Raw genomic sequence first — 14,555 nt, 5'->3', positions numbered from 1 at the left:
GATGAACCATGCAGATATCTGGGGAGAGAGAGCTCATTCTAGGGAGAAAAAAATAACTGGTACAAAGGGCCCATGGGAGAACATGTCCAGTTTGCTCAATGAACAACAAGGAGGTCACTGGGGCTCGTGCAGAGTAAGCAAGGGGAGGGGGTAACAGGGGTTAGGGGATGGTAGGGTGGATGATGGTGTAAGGTCTATTAAGTCATTGGAATGACTTTGGCTTTTGTTCTGAGTGAGATGGTGTGTTAGAAAAACCTCATTGTCCTCTGCTCTTTCTCCTCTCCTCTGAACTACTACCACAATCACAACACTTCTGATACCAAGTGTATGAGGAATTTTCCCTACAACAAGCAGTTCTCTGTGACACCAGCTGAGTGTGTACACTTAAACTCAATTCTGACACTATGAACCTGGAGATAGCATCAGATCCCACAGGTTAAGAACTCATCTCATGAGACTGTTTTTACCCCACTTTATATGCCAATGGCAAATCCAGGTCGTCATCTGTGTTTCTGACCGATTGGCTATAAATTTGTGATTTCCATGACCTCCTTCTTGGGTTTGATTACTTTTCTAGAGCAGTTCACAGAACTCACTTAGCAGAACTAACAAAACTCACAGAACTAACTTACTTAGGTTTACCAGTTAAAGGATATCATAAAGGATACAGATGAATAGCCACATGAAGAGATACATAGGATGAGGCACAGGAGGGTCCAGAGTGCGAGAGCTTTTGTCCCTGTGGAGTTGGAGTGTATCACTCTCCAAGAACATGGATGTGTTCCACAAGATGGAAGCTCTCTGAGCCCCACACTTTTTGGGTTTATGGAAGCTTCATCACATAGGCATGATTGGTTATGAACTCCATTTACAACCCTTCTCCCTTCTCAAGAGAATGGCAGTGCAGAGCTGAAAATTCCAGGGTTCTAATCCCATGACTTGGTCTTCCAGGTGACCAGCCCTCATCTACAAGCCACCCAGAGTCACCTCATTAGAAAAAGATGCTCCTATCACCCAGGAAATTGCAAGGGTTTCAAGAGCCCTGTGTCAGGAACTAGGGTCAAAGACCAAGTATTAACAAAAGACGCAACTGTAATAGCATCAACAATAAAAATAAATTTTAAAAAAGAACAAAAGATGTTCCTAGTGCTCTTATCAGTTAGGAATTTACAAGAATTTTAGAAACTTTTGTTCCAGGAACTGAGGCCAGAGTATATATTATTTAACAGATCAGAAGCCATTAAATGTCATGGATGGCAAGGTCTGAGTTAACAGTTAAAGGGTTCTTTCTAGCTGTTGTGTTAATAGACTGAGAGGGACAAAGGTGGAAGCAAGAAGACCAGTAGTACAGAGAGTATTTTAATACTCCATTTTCTCTAAATGATATGCCTATACTGCACTTCCTTGGTTTACCAGCTCTTGACAGCATCTAGTGACTTCCCACTCTAATAGATGGGAAATTAGCTCACACTGCAGCACCACCCTTGTCATTTCCCCTTTTTAGTTCCCCTCCCCATAGACCACAGGTGGCAAACACAAGGCCCGAAGGCCTAATCCTGCCTGGCACCTTGTTTCTACCAGGTGGCAGTGCCCCATGGAGCTCTCACTTAACTGTTAAGGAGTAGTTACATTTATACAGTCTTAAAATTACATTTGGCCCTTTGAAGGCAACCTTGAGGCTGATGTGGCCCCAGGTGACAATGAATTGACACCCCTGCCATAGACAATCATTTTAATATGTATCTTTTTGTTTGTGTGTCTTTTTGGTTATCTTTGTGCCTTTACATAAGACATTCAAATCTCCATTTCTTATTTCATCATCTATAGATAGTACCTTTTGATTCTGATATTCTAAAATTAGAATATTAGTGCCTCTACACATCCTTGTACCTCCCCTAACTTTCTGTACTTTCCAAATTCTGTACACTATGCTTTTACATCAAGTTTGTTAAAATTTACTTTATACTTTGTAATTACAATTATTTTTCCTGTGATTTGTCTCTAGGTTTGATTCCAAAAGTTGAAATCCAATAAAAATAGTGTTTACATTGTTATGTTTATATAAATATTTTTCAGCATAAAGCCAAAGGATGGGCCTCAATTACATTTTCTTCACTGTAATTCCAATGTTACAACCTCCATTAATTGTTTTATATTATTCCAAGTTCTAGTTGCCTTCATTATCTAAAAATGGCATTTTTGAACAGTTTAGTATTTTCCTTGAATTTCTGATTGCCTTTTTTTTGAAGTGGGTAGAATAAAACATATGGCTTCTTTACCATATCTCTGCCATCTTCCAGCTTCTTTGTAATTTTGTCTATTCCTCAAAATAATTTCTATTCTCTGTGAGGCCTACTTCCTGTGTTAATTTGAACTAATGCTTCACATTTGATCCATGGACTTCCATACAGCTTTTGCTTTCCCTGGCATTTCTTTATTGTCCCTATTTGGTCTATTTTTGCAGTTTTGGCCTTAAAAAAACTTACCTAAGGATATGTTTATTGATGAGACAGAGAGAGAGAGGGAGATGTGAGAGAAACATAGATGTGAGAGAGAAACATTGACCAGTTGCCTCCTGTATGCACCCCAACAGGGGATTGAACAGGCAACTTAGGTATGTGTCCTGACTTGGAATTGAACCTGCAAACTTTTGGTGTACTGGACGATGCTCCCCAATCAACTGAGCTACCCAGTCAGGGCTCGTTTCTGACCTTTAATGTATGCTCAGTTTTTCTAGCTCTTAACTGTACTATCACTTTTGCTGACTTTCTTTTTTTCTGGAGCCTTAGGTTCTTTATTGTGTTTTGGTGGGGGGCAGGTTGGCTCCAAAATTGGCCTCAGTCTTTGTATATTCAGTCAATATCCTTCTTTACAATTTCTATATTCCAGATATTAGTGAAATATATTGCCATCTGATGTCACTGCTCTCTTATTTGTTGTGGGCTTACAGTTTTTAAATCCCTTTACCATAATTTTGATGGTGTCAGGAAGGAGAGCAGATGAATGCATGTGGTTATTCTGCCATATTGAACAAGAGGTATAGAGTCTTATGATAATTTTTTAAATCTATTTTTAAAAGATTTTATTTATTGTCCTGGCTGGCATAGCTCAGTGGATTGAGCATGGGCTTCAAACCAAAGTATCGCAGGTTCAGTTCCCAGTCAGGGCACATGCCTGGGTTGCAGGCCATGGCCCCCAGCAACCACACATTGATGTTTCTCTCTCTCTTTCTCCTTCCCTTCCTTTTCTAGAAATAAATTAAAAAAGATGTTATTTATTTATTTTTAGAGAGAAGGGAAAGGTGGGTGAGAGAGAGGAAGAGGATGTGTGAGAGAAACATCGATCTATTGCCTCTCTTGCAACCCCTACTGGGGACCTGGCCCACAACCCAGGAATGTGCCCTGACTGGGAATCTAACCAGCAACCTTTTGATCTGTGGGATGATGCCCAACCCACTGAGCCACACCAGTCAGGGCTAAATCTTTATTTTTTTAAGTCCTAAAATTAATACTGCTCCTTATAATAATTCAGACTTTAAAGACATGTATAAAATACCTGGCTGGCATAGCTCAGTGGACTGAGCACAGGCTGTGAACCAAAGCATCACAGGTTCGATTCCCAGTCACGGCACATGCCTGGGTTGCAAGCCACAGCCCCTAGCAACCGCACATTGATGTTTCTCTCTCTCTTTCTCCCTCCCTTCCCTCTCTAAAAATAAATAAATAAAATCTTAAAAAAAATAAAAAATAAAACTTAACTGTTTGCTCATCATCCCTACTTCCCAGAGGTAACCACTGTTTGAGGCAAGGTCTCCTTAAAAGATCCAAGAGTCTGCTGTGCACAGTTGAGAACTGAACTCTACACTGTTTTTTATCTACCTTTAATGACTTCACATGTGATGATGGCCTTTTCTCCCTTAGAATATTTTAAGTTCCTTAGAGGCTTGGATCATGTCAAATACTTCTTTGGTATTTCCCATAGTGCCTAGTATAGGGTGAACAAACTGTGGGTGATCACTACATACTTAATGATTGACTGATAAACCAGTTTATGTTTTTGTGCAACACAATCCCTTGAAGTCATCGCCTGGAATGAGAGGGCTGGACAGAATCAGAGACTAGGGCTGTACTGGGTCAGTATCAGGTACTTTCACTTGGACATTAAATTTAGACCATAATCTATGAACCAAATCTCTATATAGCAGGTAGCATAATCTCTGACTCAGAGGAGGTCCTCAGTAAATGGTGTTGTGATGACTCTTACTTAGTTAGAGGGTAGTCTTTTAGCTAGTGTTGAGTGGTCAGGCATAGCACCTAAAACTATTTTGGGTGGAGTCAGAAAATCATAGTCCAGAGACAAAACAAAATTGAGAACCAGTAGGAACAGACAGGCAATAGAGGCAGAAACAGAGGCTTCTTGGTTTAAGCAGTTCAGTTCCATTGTGATATCATCTTCCTTGCCACATCAGGCAGTTTTTATTGGGCTTTTTTGTATGTTTGCCTTTCACATGGTAGCATCATAAAGTTGCTTCTCAGTCTCTGACAGGAGCAAACAGTTCCAGCACAGTGCTGTGAATACAAGACATGTGTAATGAAAGAGATCCCATCCATCTGTCAGCCGTTGACACAGATAGCATGGTAGCAATGGTTGAAGATTCACTTGAGATGATAGTGGTAGAGAAAAGCCATTAAACTAGAACAAGATTATTGTTCAAATTTTTCCCAATTAGGGAATAGGGTACCTCTGAGACTGGGAAATCAAGAGTTTAGTCAGATTAGGATTAGCATTAGTGACAAATTTACAGGTTATGAAAACATGGCAGTACAAGGCTGACACAGGTTCAGCAAAGTGAAGAATAGGTCTCTGTTTTGCCTCTCTACTCGCAGTCAGCAGTGTAGATAAAGGAGGGAGGTGTAAGAGGGCATATAGACAGCATCTTAATGTACTGCATTGATTGTGTTTTTCAACTATGCCTGACATTTAGCACACACTATCTCTAATCTCCTTTATAAGAAGTAGGTATTAGTTCTATTTTACAGGTGAGGAAATAGGATCATTTACACACTGAAATTTACACAAGCTACTAAGTAGCAGAGCCAGGATTTGAACCTAGGTCTGACTTGCCATAAAGCTTTTGCATTTTCTACTATGCATACTGTCCTGCCTCTTTTAAGTCAGTGATAGCAGCCTGAGCCTCAGGGAAACAGATGTTGCTTAAGAATACTAGTCGGTCTTGGGTTGCCAGGGTGTCCTGTGGCTCTTTAAAAAAAAAGACTTTATTTCTTTATTTTTAGAGAGAGAGGAAGGGAGGAAGAAAGAGAGGGAGAGAACATCATTGTGAGGTTGCCTCACACACGCCCCCACTGGGAACCTGGCTGGCAACCCAGGCATGTGCCCTGACTGGGAATCGACCCAGCAACCCTTTGGTTTTCAGGCCAGCACTCAATCCACTGACCCACTTTCTTTTGCTCTTCTATTCATTCTACAAATATATACTTATTTATAACCAGAAAGTAGGGAGGGGAGTGAAGGTCAAGTAGGTTGAGGTGGGATGGGACATATGTGTCTGGGGAGAAGGGCAAGGGGACATGGGAGGGTTGAGACTAGAGTAAATGTTGAGAAAAAAAGGACTGTCATGAGCTTGAATGCAGAATGGGGGCTGATTTTGTGAGTCTTATATGCAGTACAGAATGGGTCTTTGGGTGTTTGCAGAAGAGACATCTGGAACAACACTAGCTGGTAAGCTGCAACCCAGTGGCAGTACTCAGGATCTGAGACCATTCAAACAGCACTCTGCATCTATACATCAATAAACACATGCTCACACAGGAACCATCAATATGGAGACAAGCATTTTTTAACAGGCTTAATTCACTTTACTTTTCTTGTATACAATTATGTAGTGGCCACAGCTGGAGCCTGGGTCCTCTGCCCAGAAACTCTGGGCTAGGTCTTTACAAGATGGTCAGTGAATTCTTGGTAGGGAGACTTGGTGAACACAATCTCTTTCCAGAGCTCAGGGGTGAGGCAGCTATAGATCTTAGAGACAGCATTGAAGATGGCCTTAGTGAAGTTGGCCAGGGTGGCAGTGTAGCCCCTGGCTGAGGTGTAGCAGTTATTGACACTGACCATCATCAGCAGCTTCTTGAGCACAGAGGCTGGGATGATGCCAGTGCCCCTTGGGGTGAGGACTAGGTGCACAAGCACAGAGCCACAGTGGCCGGTCACCTTGCAAGGGAAAGCAAGAGATAGTGTGGGGCTTATTCATCTTGTTCCCTCAGTAGCCTCACCACACAGAGACAATAGAGAGTTTGGTCAGGATAATGGCCCCACGGATGGCAGTGGCTAGTACCTTGGAGCACTTAATACCCAGACTTATAGGTCTATTGTAGTTCCCAATTATGACAAATGCCTTGAACCAGGTCCTCTGGCCAGTATGAGTCTGTTTTTACACCAGCATAAATCTTCAAAACCTCATTCTTGAGGGATGCCTTAGGAAAAAGCTGATGATCTGAGATTCCTTGATGGTCACAGAGAAGAGATAGATCTCCAGGGACTTGATCTTCATGTTCTTGCCCAGGTGGTCCAGTTTGGTGATGGGGATATACTCCTTGGCCTTGGCCTTGCCTCCTGAGCTCATTAGCCTCAGTCCTGGGCACACCACCCCAGCCAGCTGTGACTTCAGCCCCAGATGCCACTACCAAATACTCCATTGAAGGCCCTCAGCCTCTATTCTAGGGCCCTGAGGCCTTCCAGCACTCCTGTAGCAACAACATCATTGGTCAGTTGGTGTTTCTTGGGAGAATAAGCTGGAAACAGGCATTTTAATCAATCAACCAATCAATTAATTAATTAATATTGTTCTATTTTTAAGATTTTATTTATTTATTTTTAGAGAGAGGGGAAGGGAGGGAGAAAGAGGAGAGAATCATCGATGTGTGGTTGCCTCTTACATGTCCCCCCACCAGGGACCTGGCCCACAACACTGGCATGTGCCCTGACTGGGAATCGAACCAGCAACCCTTTGTTTGGTAGTCCAGCACTTGATCCACTAAGCCATGCCAGCCAGGGCTATAGTGTGGTTCTGTTACAGTTATCCCAATTTCCCCCCATTGCTCTTCCCTGCCCCCGCTCCTACAGTCAATCCCCACCCTGTTTTCCATGTCCAAAGGTCATTTATACCTTCATTGACTAGACCCTTCCTTTTCTTTCTCCCCTTATCCCCCTCCCCTCTCCCTTCTGGTCACTGTCAGTCTGTTCCTTGTTTCCATGCCTCTGGTTCTATTTCACTAGCTTGTTTGTTTTTGTTTATTAGGTTCCTCTTATAGGTGAGATCCTATGGTATTTGTCTTTCACCAGGTGATAGGCATTTTAAACAAGCACACTAGAATGTATGCCATCACACAATGGAAGTCTGTGCCTTTATTACAGTGGTGTTTCTAGTGTTCACCACATGACTGTACCCTCCTTGAAAGGAGCCAAGTTGATTTCAGTGCATACAGTCTGGAGGTTTATTGAAAAGATAAAAGAACAGAAAAGAAACAATCTCAGTTTACAGTCACAATTTAGTTGTGTGTGCATTAAGACTTTCAGGATTCTATAAAATGACATAAGTACATAGAAGGAAGTCCTATGGGATTCTTGTCCATATATATTTACCTTATTTTTCTTTTAGTGGTGAAAACAAATAATAACATATTGTATTAAAACAAGCCTGACCTACACAGCCACTTAATCCCAGAGGAAATGTGCACCAGAACAGGGAGGGGCAGAGCTCAGGAATGTGTTGCCATGACACATCAATTCCAGAACTCCCCAGGCTTTACCTGCATCTGATATATGGACAAAGTATGTTTGGGTGCTACAGAGGTTTATTTTTTTTACTGCTCCATAGTCAGGAGGATGGCAGCTGGAGTGACCATGGGAGTCTGGAGTACACAAGCTCAGGAATCCAGGGTACTAAAGGGGTGAAGAGAAATTCTTCTCCCTTCCATATCAAGTGTGTACAATATTAGTACCCTCTAATATTCAAAAGGGGGAGAATTGGAGACAATGATATTGATCATATGGTTTATCATAAATAAAATGGTGATTATAATCAGCACAAGTGCTAAGGAGCAATAGAAGCTTTATAAAAACATACTTTCTCCTAGAAATTAATTATAACATATTTCTGTCATAATAAAATTACCTAGTGATTTTTTTAATCCTCATCCAAGGACATTTTTATTGCTTTTAGAGAGAGAGGAAGGGAGAGGGAAAGAAACATCAATATGAGAGAGGAGCATCATTCAGTTGCCTCCTGTATGAGCCCAGACCAGGGATCGAACCCTCAATGTTTCAGTTATGGGATGATGATCCAACCAACTGAGCCACACTAGCCAGGACCTAGAGATTTTTTAATGCTTTTAAAATTTTAATGGAAGAGTGCCATGAAAGTGCTAAATGTAATTATCATTAAGTAGGTTTTTGCTTCATATCATGTGGAACCTTAATAGTATAAAGGAGAAATAGTTCTTGACCATGTGCATGGTTCTTCAACTAACACAAAAGCCTGCCTTGGGAAGACCTTTGGCAGTCTCTTCTGTATTCCTTGCAAATATCTTCACCCTTGAGAAACTTTATTCAAGCTCAGGAAAACAGCTGGCAACCTAGACAGTCTCCCCAAGTGTGACAGGGAAAAAGAGGCTACCTTCAGAACTTTTTCATATTTCCGCTTATATTTATTTGGAAGCCCAGAGCCATACAAGTGGAAAGAAACCCAGTGCTTCTTAAAGTCCAGTTGTATAATATCAAGGCCATGATTCTGAACTATTTTCCCTACTCCAAACTTGTAAAGGATGCGACTCCCTGGGATTAGTAGCAGTAGCTCATTGTGGCAGTAACTACAGAGGAGGGGGGCAGAAGAAAAGAAACAACGTGCTTGGTGAGTGGGGATTCTGCCTTGGATTACGGCTTCCCCCCTCCCCATAAACTCTGCAAAGCAAACAGTAATTTTCAACCTTTTTGGCAGTCTTTACTTAGTTACCTACCTGGATGAATTTATGCCCTGTCAGTAGATTTTCTCCAACTTCCTTACTGTCAATATTTGTTCTCAGTACTGCAAAAATGATTATATGTTCTTGGGGATAGTTATCGCCTTCAAGTTCCTTTTTATATTTGTGTGTTTTGTTTCGAAGGAGTAAAATTCCGAGTCGCCTTTGCTTTCATGCAAGTAGGGCAGGAGAGGCCCAGGGCGGATCCAGTTTGGGTTGAGCACCCGGATCTGTGAGCCAGTGCCGCTTCAACGTCTCGCTGTGTGTGTGGAGGGGAGGCTGGTCCCTAGTCCTCCCCTGTCTTATCGAAACTATCCTTCACCTCCATCTCTGTGTAACTGTATTAATAGAAGGTGATACTTGACGTAGTGGCGATTAGACCCCAAAGGGAGGATAGCAACGCTTGGCAGGTGGGCACGAAGCCTGGAGATGGGTGGGGGAGTGGGGCGGAGGCACCTTTGAGTGGCGCTCGTAGTAGCCAATGATAGTTTGGGGTAGGGGTGGTAGGGCAGAGATACTGAGGTTGATCAGCCAATGGGGGACGAGCAACTACTGGAACGACTTGGTGACGTGAGGAGCATTCCATTCCGCCAGCAGTGGGCGGTTGCCACAGCTGTTTTAGGGCCCCGATCATAGGGGCTCCTTGTCTGGAGGAGGCAGCCTCTTGGCTGGGGAGGAGAAGTCTCTGCCACCTCGGCCAGCTGGCGCAGTCCCCTGGGAATGTCCACTTCCTGCCGTCAGTCCCGGGCGAGTTTGGGCTCCCAGGTTCAGGTAACAAGGGGTGGGGGTTGGGGTCTCCTGGGCTCCGCTGCCTGGTGGACTGCCAACGCCTCCGCTGCATCGTGACGCGTAGACATTGGTACTGTCCCGCTCAGGTCACCAGCAGTGGAGCCCCCACCGGGGTGACTACACGTGGCGGGGCGTGTGTGTGAGTGTGTACGAGCGAGTGAGATGGCGCGCGTCCCAAGCTGCCTGGGGCGGTGGTCCGCTGCGTGGCAGAGATGGGGCGGGCCTCCTGAGGCCGCGCACCCGCTGCCTGCCCTGGACTCAGGCCTTGGCCCCCAGCGGGTGGGCCGGTCGCTGGTTCTGGATGGATTTTGATCTTTGTTCTCTCAGGCCCGGATCCCCTTCCTGGTCTCTTCTCCCGCTGGGCCAGGTTATCACGAGATTGTTTTCCAGGTTAGTTTTACACAAAGGAAGTGTTCTTTGCACCTTGGAGCCCCCTCCCCTTTCTGAAGCCTTCTACTTTCTGATTGCTGGACTCATTGCCTAGTCTCTATTTGGACCCTTGCCTTCTCCAGCTGGGGAATAATTTCAAGTTGCTTGTTTCTCATCAGTCAGTTGTGCTGCAGACTTCCGCCTCAGTCCTGCCAGCGTGGGGCTTATATCAGTAAACAGAGGCCACAGCACTACACTCGAGAGTATGAGAAGAGTGGCAATGGTTGAGAAAGGCTTGGCCTGAGGATTCAGGATGCCAGGTAGAGATGGTACTTATGAAATGTCCCAGAAAACACCTTTATGACAGTTTTTTTTACTGCTGCCACCTCCCTGCCTCCAACCGTTCCAGAACCTCTCCTGCTTAAGTCAGCCTTCCACCTGCAGGTCTGTGATGTGGTTTCATCAAGATTCCCACAAATGTTAGGCTAGCCTATACCAGCAAGACTGGTTCATTTCCCAGGCCCAGGAAGTTACCATAGGTTTGATTAGGGGAAATCTGTTTTGAGTAAATACAACCTGGGTATATGTCCAGAGTGTCCAAAACCTCCTAACCTTTCCAGAGGGTGACTTGTTCCCTGGTGTGGTTCATATATGAGTGGCTAATTGAAGAAAGAAGGTGAAGAAATGGAGGAGGGGAGGGAATGGCTCTTTAAGGACAGAAATATACTATTATTTTTAGTCCTGTTAATGATGATTATAGAACAATGTGGTATAGTGGGAAGTGCCTTGGACTGAAAGTCTGCAGATGTGTTTTCTTTGCTTAGCTTTGTGGTTGTGTGACCCTAGATGAGTTATTTTCTCTCTTTTGTCTTCACTTTGCTAATTTCTAACCAATTAATTGGGTCATTACCTATTAAAACCCTTCTGGCTCCAAGGTTCTATGATGAACAAATCATCAGTATTATATTGGAAGCACGGGGGTTTATTTGTTAAGAAGATATACTAACTTCCACCTTCTTCTTTTTGAGAACCTTTAATCTTTTCTCCTTTCACAGGACAAACATAGATTGGAAATAAGCTTTTCCCGCTTCCCTACCCCACACCCTTTTAGGCTTATCATCTGCCTCTGGAAAAAGAGGGTTGAATTTAATTTTAATATTCCCACCTCATATTTTTCCTTTTTCTTAGGTTTGGAAATTGGACTTTTGATGATGTTTGACCCAGTGGCAGCAATAGCAAGAAACGTGATTTTAAAGCTGGGCTCAACTTCCATTTCTTCTATCTTGTAATCACAAAGTGCATTTGGAGCAGGAATTCCAATCATGTCTGTGATGGTGGTAAGAAAGAAGGTGACACGAAAATGGGAGAAACTCCCAGGCAGGAACACGTTCTGCTGCGATGGCCGCGTCATGATGGCCCGGCAAAAGGGTATCTTCTACTTGACCCTCTTCCTCATCCTGGGGACATGTACACTCTTCTTCGCCTTCGAGTGAGTACCTATTGAGTAGAGTTGCCTGACAATGATTATTTTGAATCTAGGGGAAGAATCTTTTTTCTGGGGAGTTTGTGGGAGGTGCTTGGATGGTTATCACTGTCTTCTTGAACAGTGTCTATAGATCATGCCAACTGATTTCATTGCATTATGCTCATAGCAGAGTATGTGTTGCCTAAAAAGACTGAGACCTTTGATGCCAATATTATAACGTTGATATGGGGCTACTCCTGGCACACTTGGGAAATAAAGGAATTTGTCTTCATTGCTCACCTCCCCCTTTCAGTAGTCTCCTTAGGTGCTTAGTTACAGACTGCCTATTCCCCACCCCTCCTAAGCTCAGGGGCGCCCCTTGTGGTCATAACTCTACCCCACCATACTCACCTGTTCTGTTACTCTGGGTCCTATGGTTTTAGGGCTCAGCTCTCTATCTTGTAGCTAGCTGTGTACTTGAAAAGCCAGCTGAATAGGGAATCTGCAGATTGCTTCCAGCCTCAGCTATGCTGGAAACTAGCTGTGTGTGTGGCACATATGTGCTTATTAAGTGTGAGCTGCTCCTTCTTTTACTCTGAATCACTCAACATAAACAACTCTCTATTTTGTGTGTGTTTGATTACCATTTTTTCTGTGATGTAATAGCCAGTCGTAGAGCCACTGTTCAGTCTGTGTAGGCCACCTAGCTAGGGAGGTGGCTAGTTGGATTCTAGGGTACTGTCACAGCACTGCTGATTGTACTGAGAATGCTGTACACTCTGGAGATGGAAGCAATGTTAATTGGTTTGGGGTTATTATGAGAAGGGCCTTGAGGACCCAAGAAGTGTACGTAGATTGCAAGCGACACCTGACTTGAGCCTGCTGTAGTTCATGTACATGGATAACCTGGAAGTGGAGTTCCTATGCTGTGGTGTGGCCATGGCAAGGAGCAGGGAGCTCCTTGGCCAGCCTTCGTGGATAGTTAAAATGAGCTCTGGACTCTTGGGGCTCATTTTTGTCCTTCTGTAAGGGCTTCAGGCTTTCCCGGTGCATCAAGAGAGTTTTTTTTTTTTTTTTTTAGTTGTTTTGCTAGACTTCTTGATGGTTGCACCTGGCTTGAGTAATAGTGAAGAGAGGAAGGGGGCCCAGTTTATAACAGGACTAAGAAAGTAAGGCCAGAAAAACTCTTTGTGAAAGGCACTTTTGCTGCCGTCAACTTTGTGAGGTATTTGGCAAAGTCTGGCAGTTTGATCACAGTTTCTTAGCTGCTTTCCAATCTGAGTTTCATGGCTAAAGGTGTGTGTACACAGGTGAGCACGTGCAGTTAGGTAGGCATATGCATAATGTCACAAAATTTTCCCCCTCTTTTGGCCTATCTCTCCAAGTTTTCTTTGCTTTATTCCTGCTTTTTTTCCTTTTTGGAAGTGCGGAGCTGAACTTTGCTGTCTGTCATTCTTCCTGTCTTTTACTTCATCCCCTGCTGAATCACTAGCTTTTTTTGCCCATACCTCCATCCTTTTTGCCTTGGAGTTAATTTTTTTGTGATTGAAATAATTCAAAACAGAAATGAGATTTGTTTCCAGACCCTAAGAGAGCTGGCAATTCCGGGCTCAAGAAAGCTCGGGTTTGACTGGCCAAGGGAACTTGAAATTTGGAGCTATTGGTATTTGGCCCTTTTTGTTTCTGGGAGCCACACAGAGTCTGATTTGGATCTATAGCACTTAGACCTTGAAGGCTTCTGAAGAAAACTGCCTCTAGGATGAAGCTTATAATTAGCCAAGTTACAGTTTGACAGAGGCAGTTTGAATTTTCTATCAAGATGATTTTTTCCCCAAATTATTTCTCATGCTTTGCCCTCGGATATGAAGGATGAGGTTGTTTGTAAACTTCCCAGAGTTCCAGCTGTCTGTGCGATAAATATTTTTAAGTATTTATTTTTAAAAAAATATTTTAAAATTTATTTTTAGAGAGTGGGGAAGAGAGGGAGAAAGAGAGGGAGAGCAGCATTGATGTGTAATTGCCTCTCACATGCCCCTTACTGAAGACCTGGCCTGCATCCCAGGCATGTGCCCTGACTGGGAATTGAACCGGTGACCCTTTGGTTTGCAGGCTGGTACTCAATCCACTCAGCCACATTAGTCAGGGCATAATAAATATTTTTGAGGGGAGGGCTAGGGGAGGGAGAAGGGGGAGGAGAAGGAAGTAAATGTATTAGCCAAGGAGTGGAATGGGGAAGTATAACTCTGACCAAAGGGGAGAGGACCCTGGTGAGGAATCCTTTTCACTGTATTTGTGAATTGTGTGTTTGTGTGTGATATACAGACACACAGATACTCTAGGTGGTGACTGCCTTGTGTCTTCTTTGGAGTCTGTAATTTACTACGAACCACACAGTAGCAGATAGGGTCTGGGGACAGAATATGGGTTCCTTCATTAGTATTAGAACTCAGGGAGACCTCATAAAGTTAGCTGATCTAGTCCCCTCTCTTCAGGCAGGCGAGGGTGACAAAGGGCTGTTTATTTTCATCCTCAGACTATCCAGGAGCTGAGACTCCACTTCCGCCAGCTGCTGCATTTTTGCCTTGGGGAAGATAGTCTATATTCTGAGGCACATCTGGATCTGCATTTTAGTAACAGGGTCCTACTTGCAGGAGGTGCTTAAGAACAAGCATGAGTTGATTTATGACTGCCCGTGGCACAGTCCTGAGTCAGCCAGATGGCTTGAGAAATCTGGTCAGGGATGTGGGTGCCCCTTGATGAAAAACATGCAGTGCTGGTAGTGTCAGTGGAAATCTTTTTATTTTTGGAGTTTGCCTTTGCACGTTTTGTCAAAGGAGGGGCCTGTAATTTTCAGTGGACAGACAGTAGGTTGAATGCATAGAATGAAAACATGTTTT

General features: G+C 43.6%; 1 protein-coding gene and 1 pseudogene across 3 annotated transcripts in view; one reads left to right on the top strand and one right to left on the bottom strand.

Moving 5' to 3' along the window:
- Positions 1-5,895: 5,895 nt before the first annotated feature.
- On the bottom strand, positions 5,896-6,583 carry LOC114505096 (annotated as a pseudogene).
- A 3,024-nt stretch (positions 6,584-9,607) lies between these two features.
- Positions 9,608-14,555, top strand: part of ZDHHC9 (zinc finger DHHC-type palmitoyltransferase 9) — a 36,480-nt gene continuing 31,532 nt past the window's right edge. The window contains exons 1-3 of one of the 3 annotated variants that reach the window (XM_036016679.1): positions 9,609-9,806; positions 10,152-10,214; positions 11,382-11,682. In XM_036016679.1, the coding sequence (XP_035872572.1) occupies positions 11,516-11,682 (167 nt within the window). In that variant the 5' untranslated portion in view covers positions 9,609-9,806; positions 10,152-10,214; positions 11,382-11,515. Of the gene's footprint in view, positions 9,807-10,151; positions 10,215-11,381; positions 11,683-14,555 lie in introns of all 3 variants that reach the window. The other 2 variants (XM_036016680.1, XM_028522497.1) reach the window with 2 other exon arrangements.

The sequence above is a fragment of the Phyllostomus discolor genome, chromosome X, assembly GCF_004126475.2.
Source record: "Phyllostomus discolor isolate MPI-MPIP mPhyDis1 chromosome X, mPhyDis1.pri.v3, whole genome shotgun sequence".
Taxonomy (NCBI): domain Eukaryota; kingdom Metazoa; phylum Chordata; class Mammalia; order Chiroptera; family Phyllostomidae; genus Phyllostomus; species Phyllostomus discolor.
Note: the sequence above shows the minus strand (reverse complement) of the source record. Positions and strands in the feature narration are given on the sequence as shown.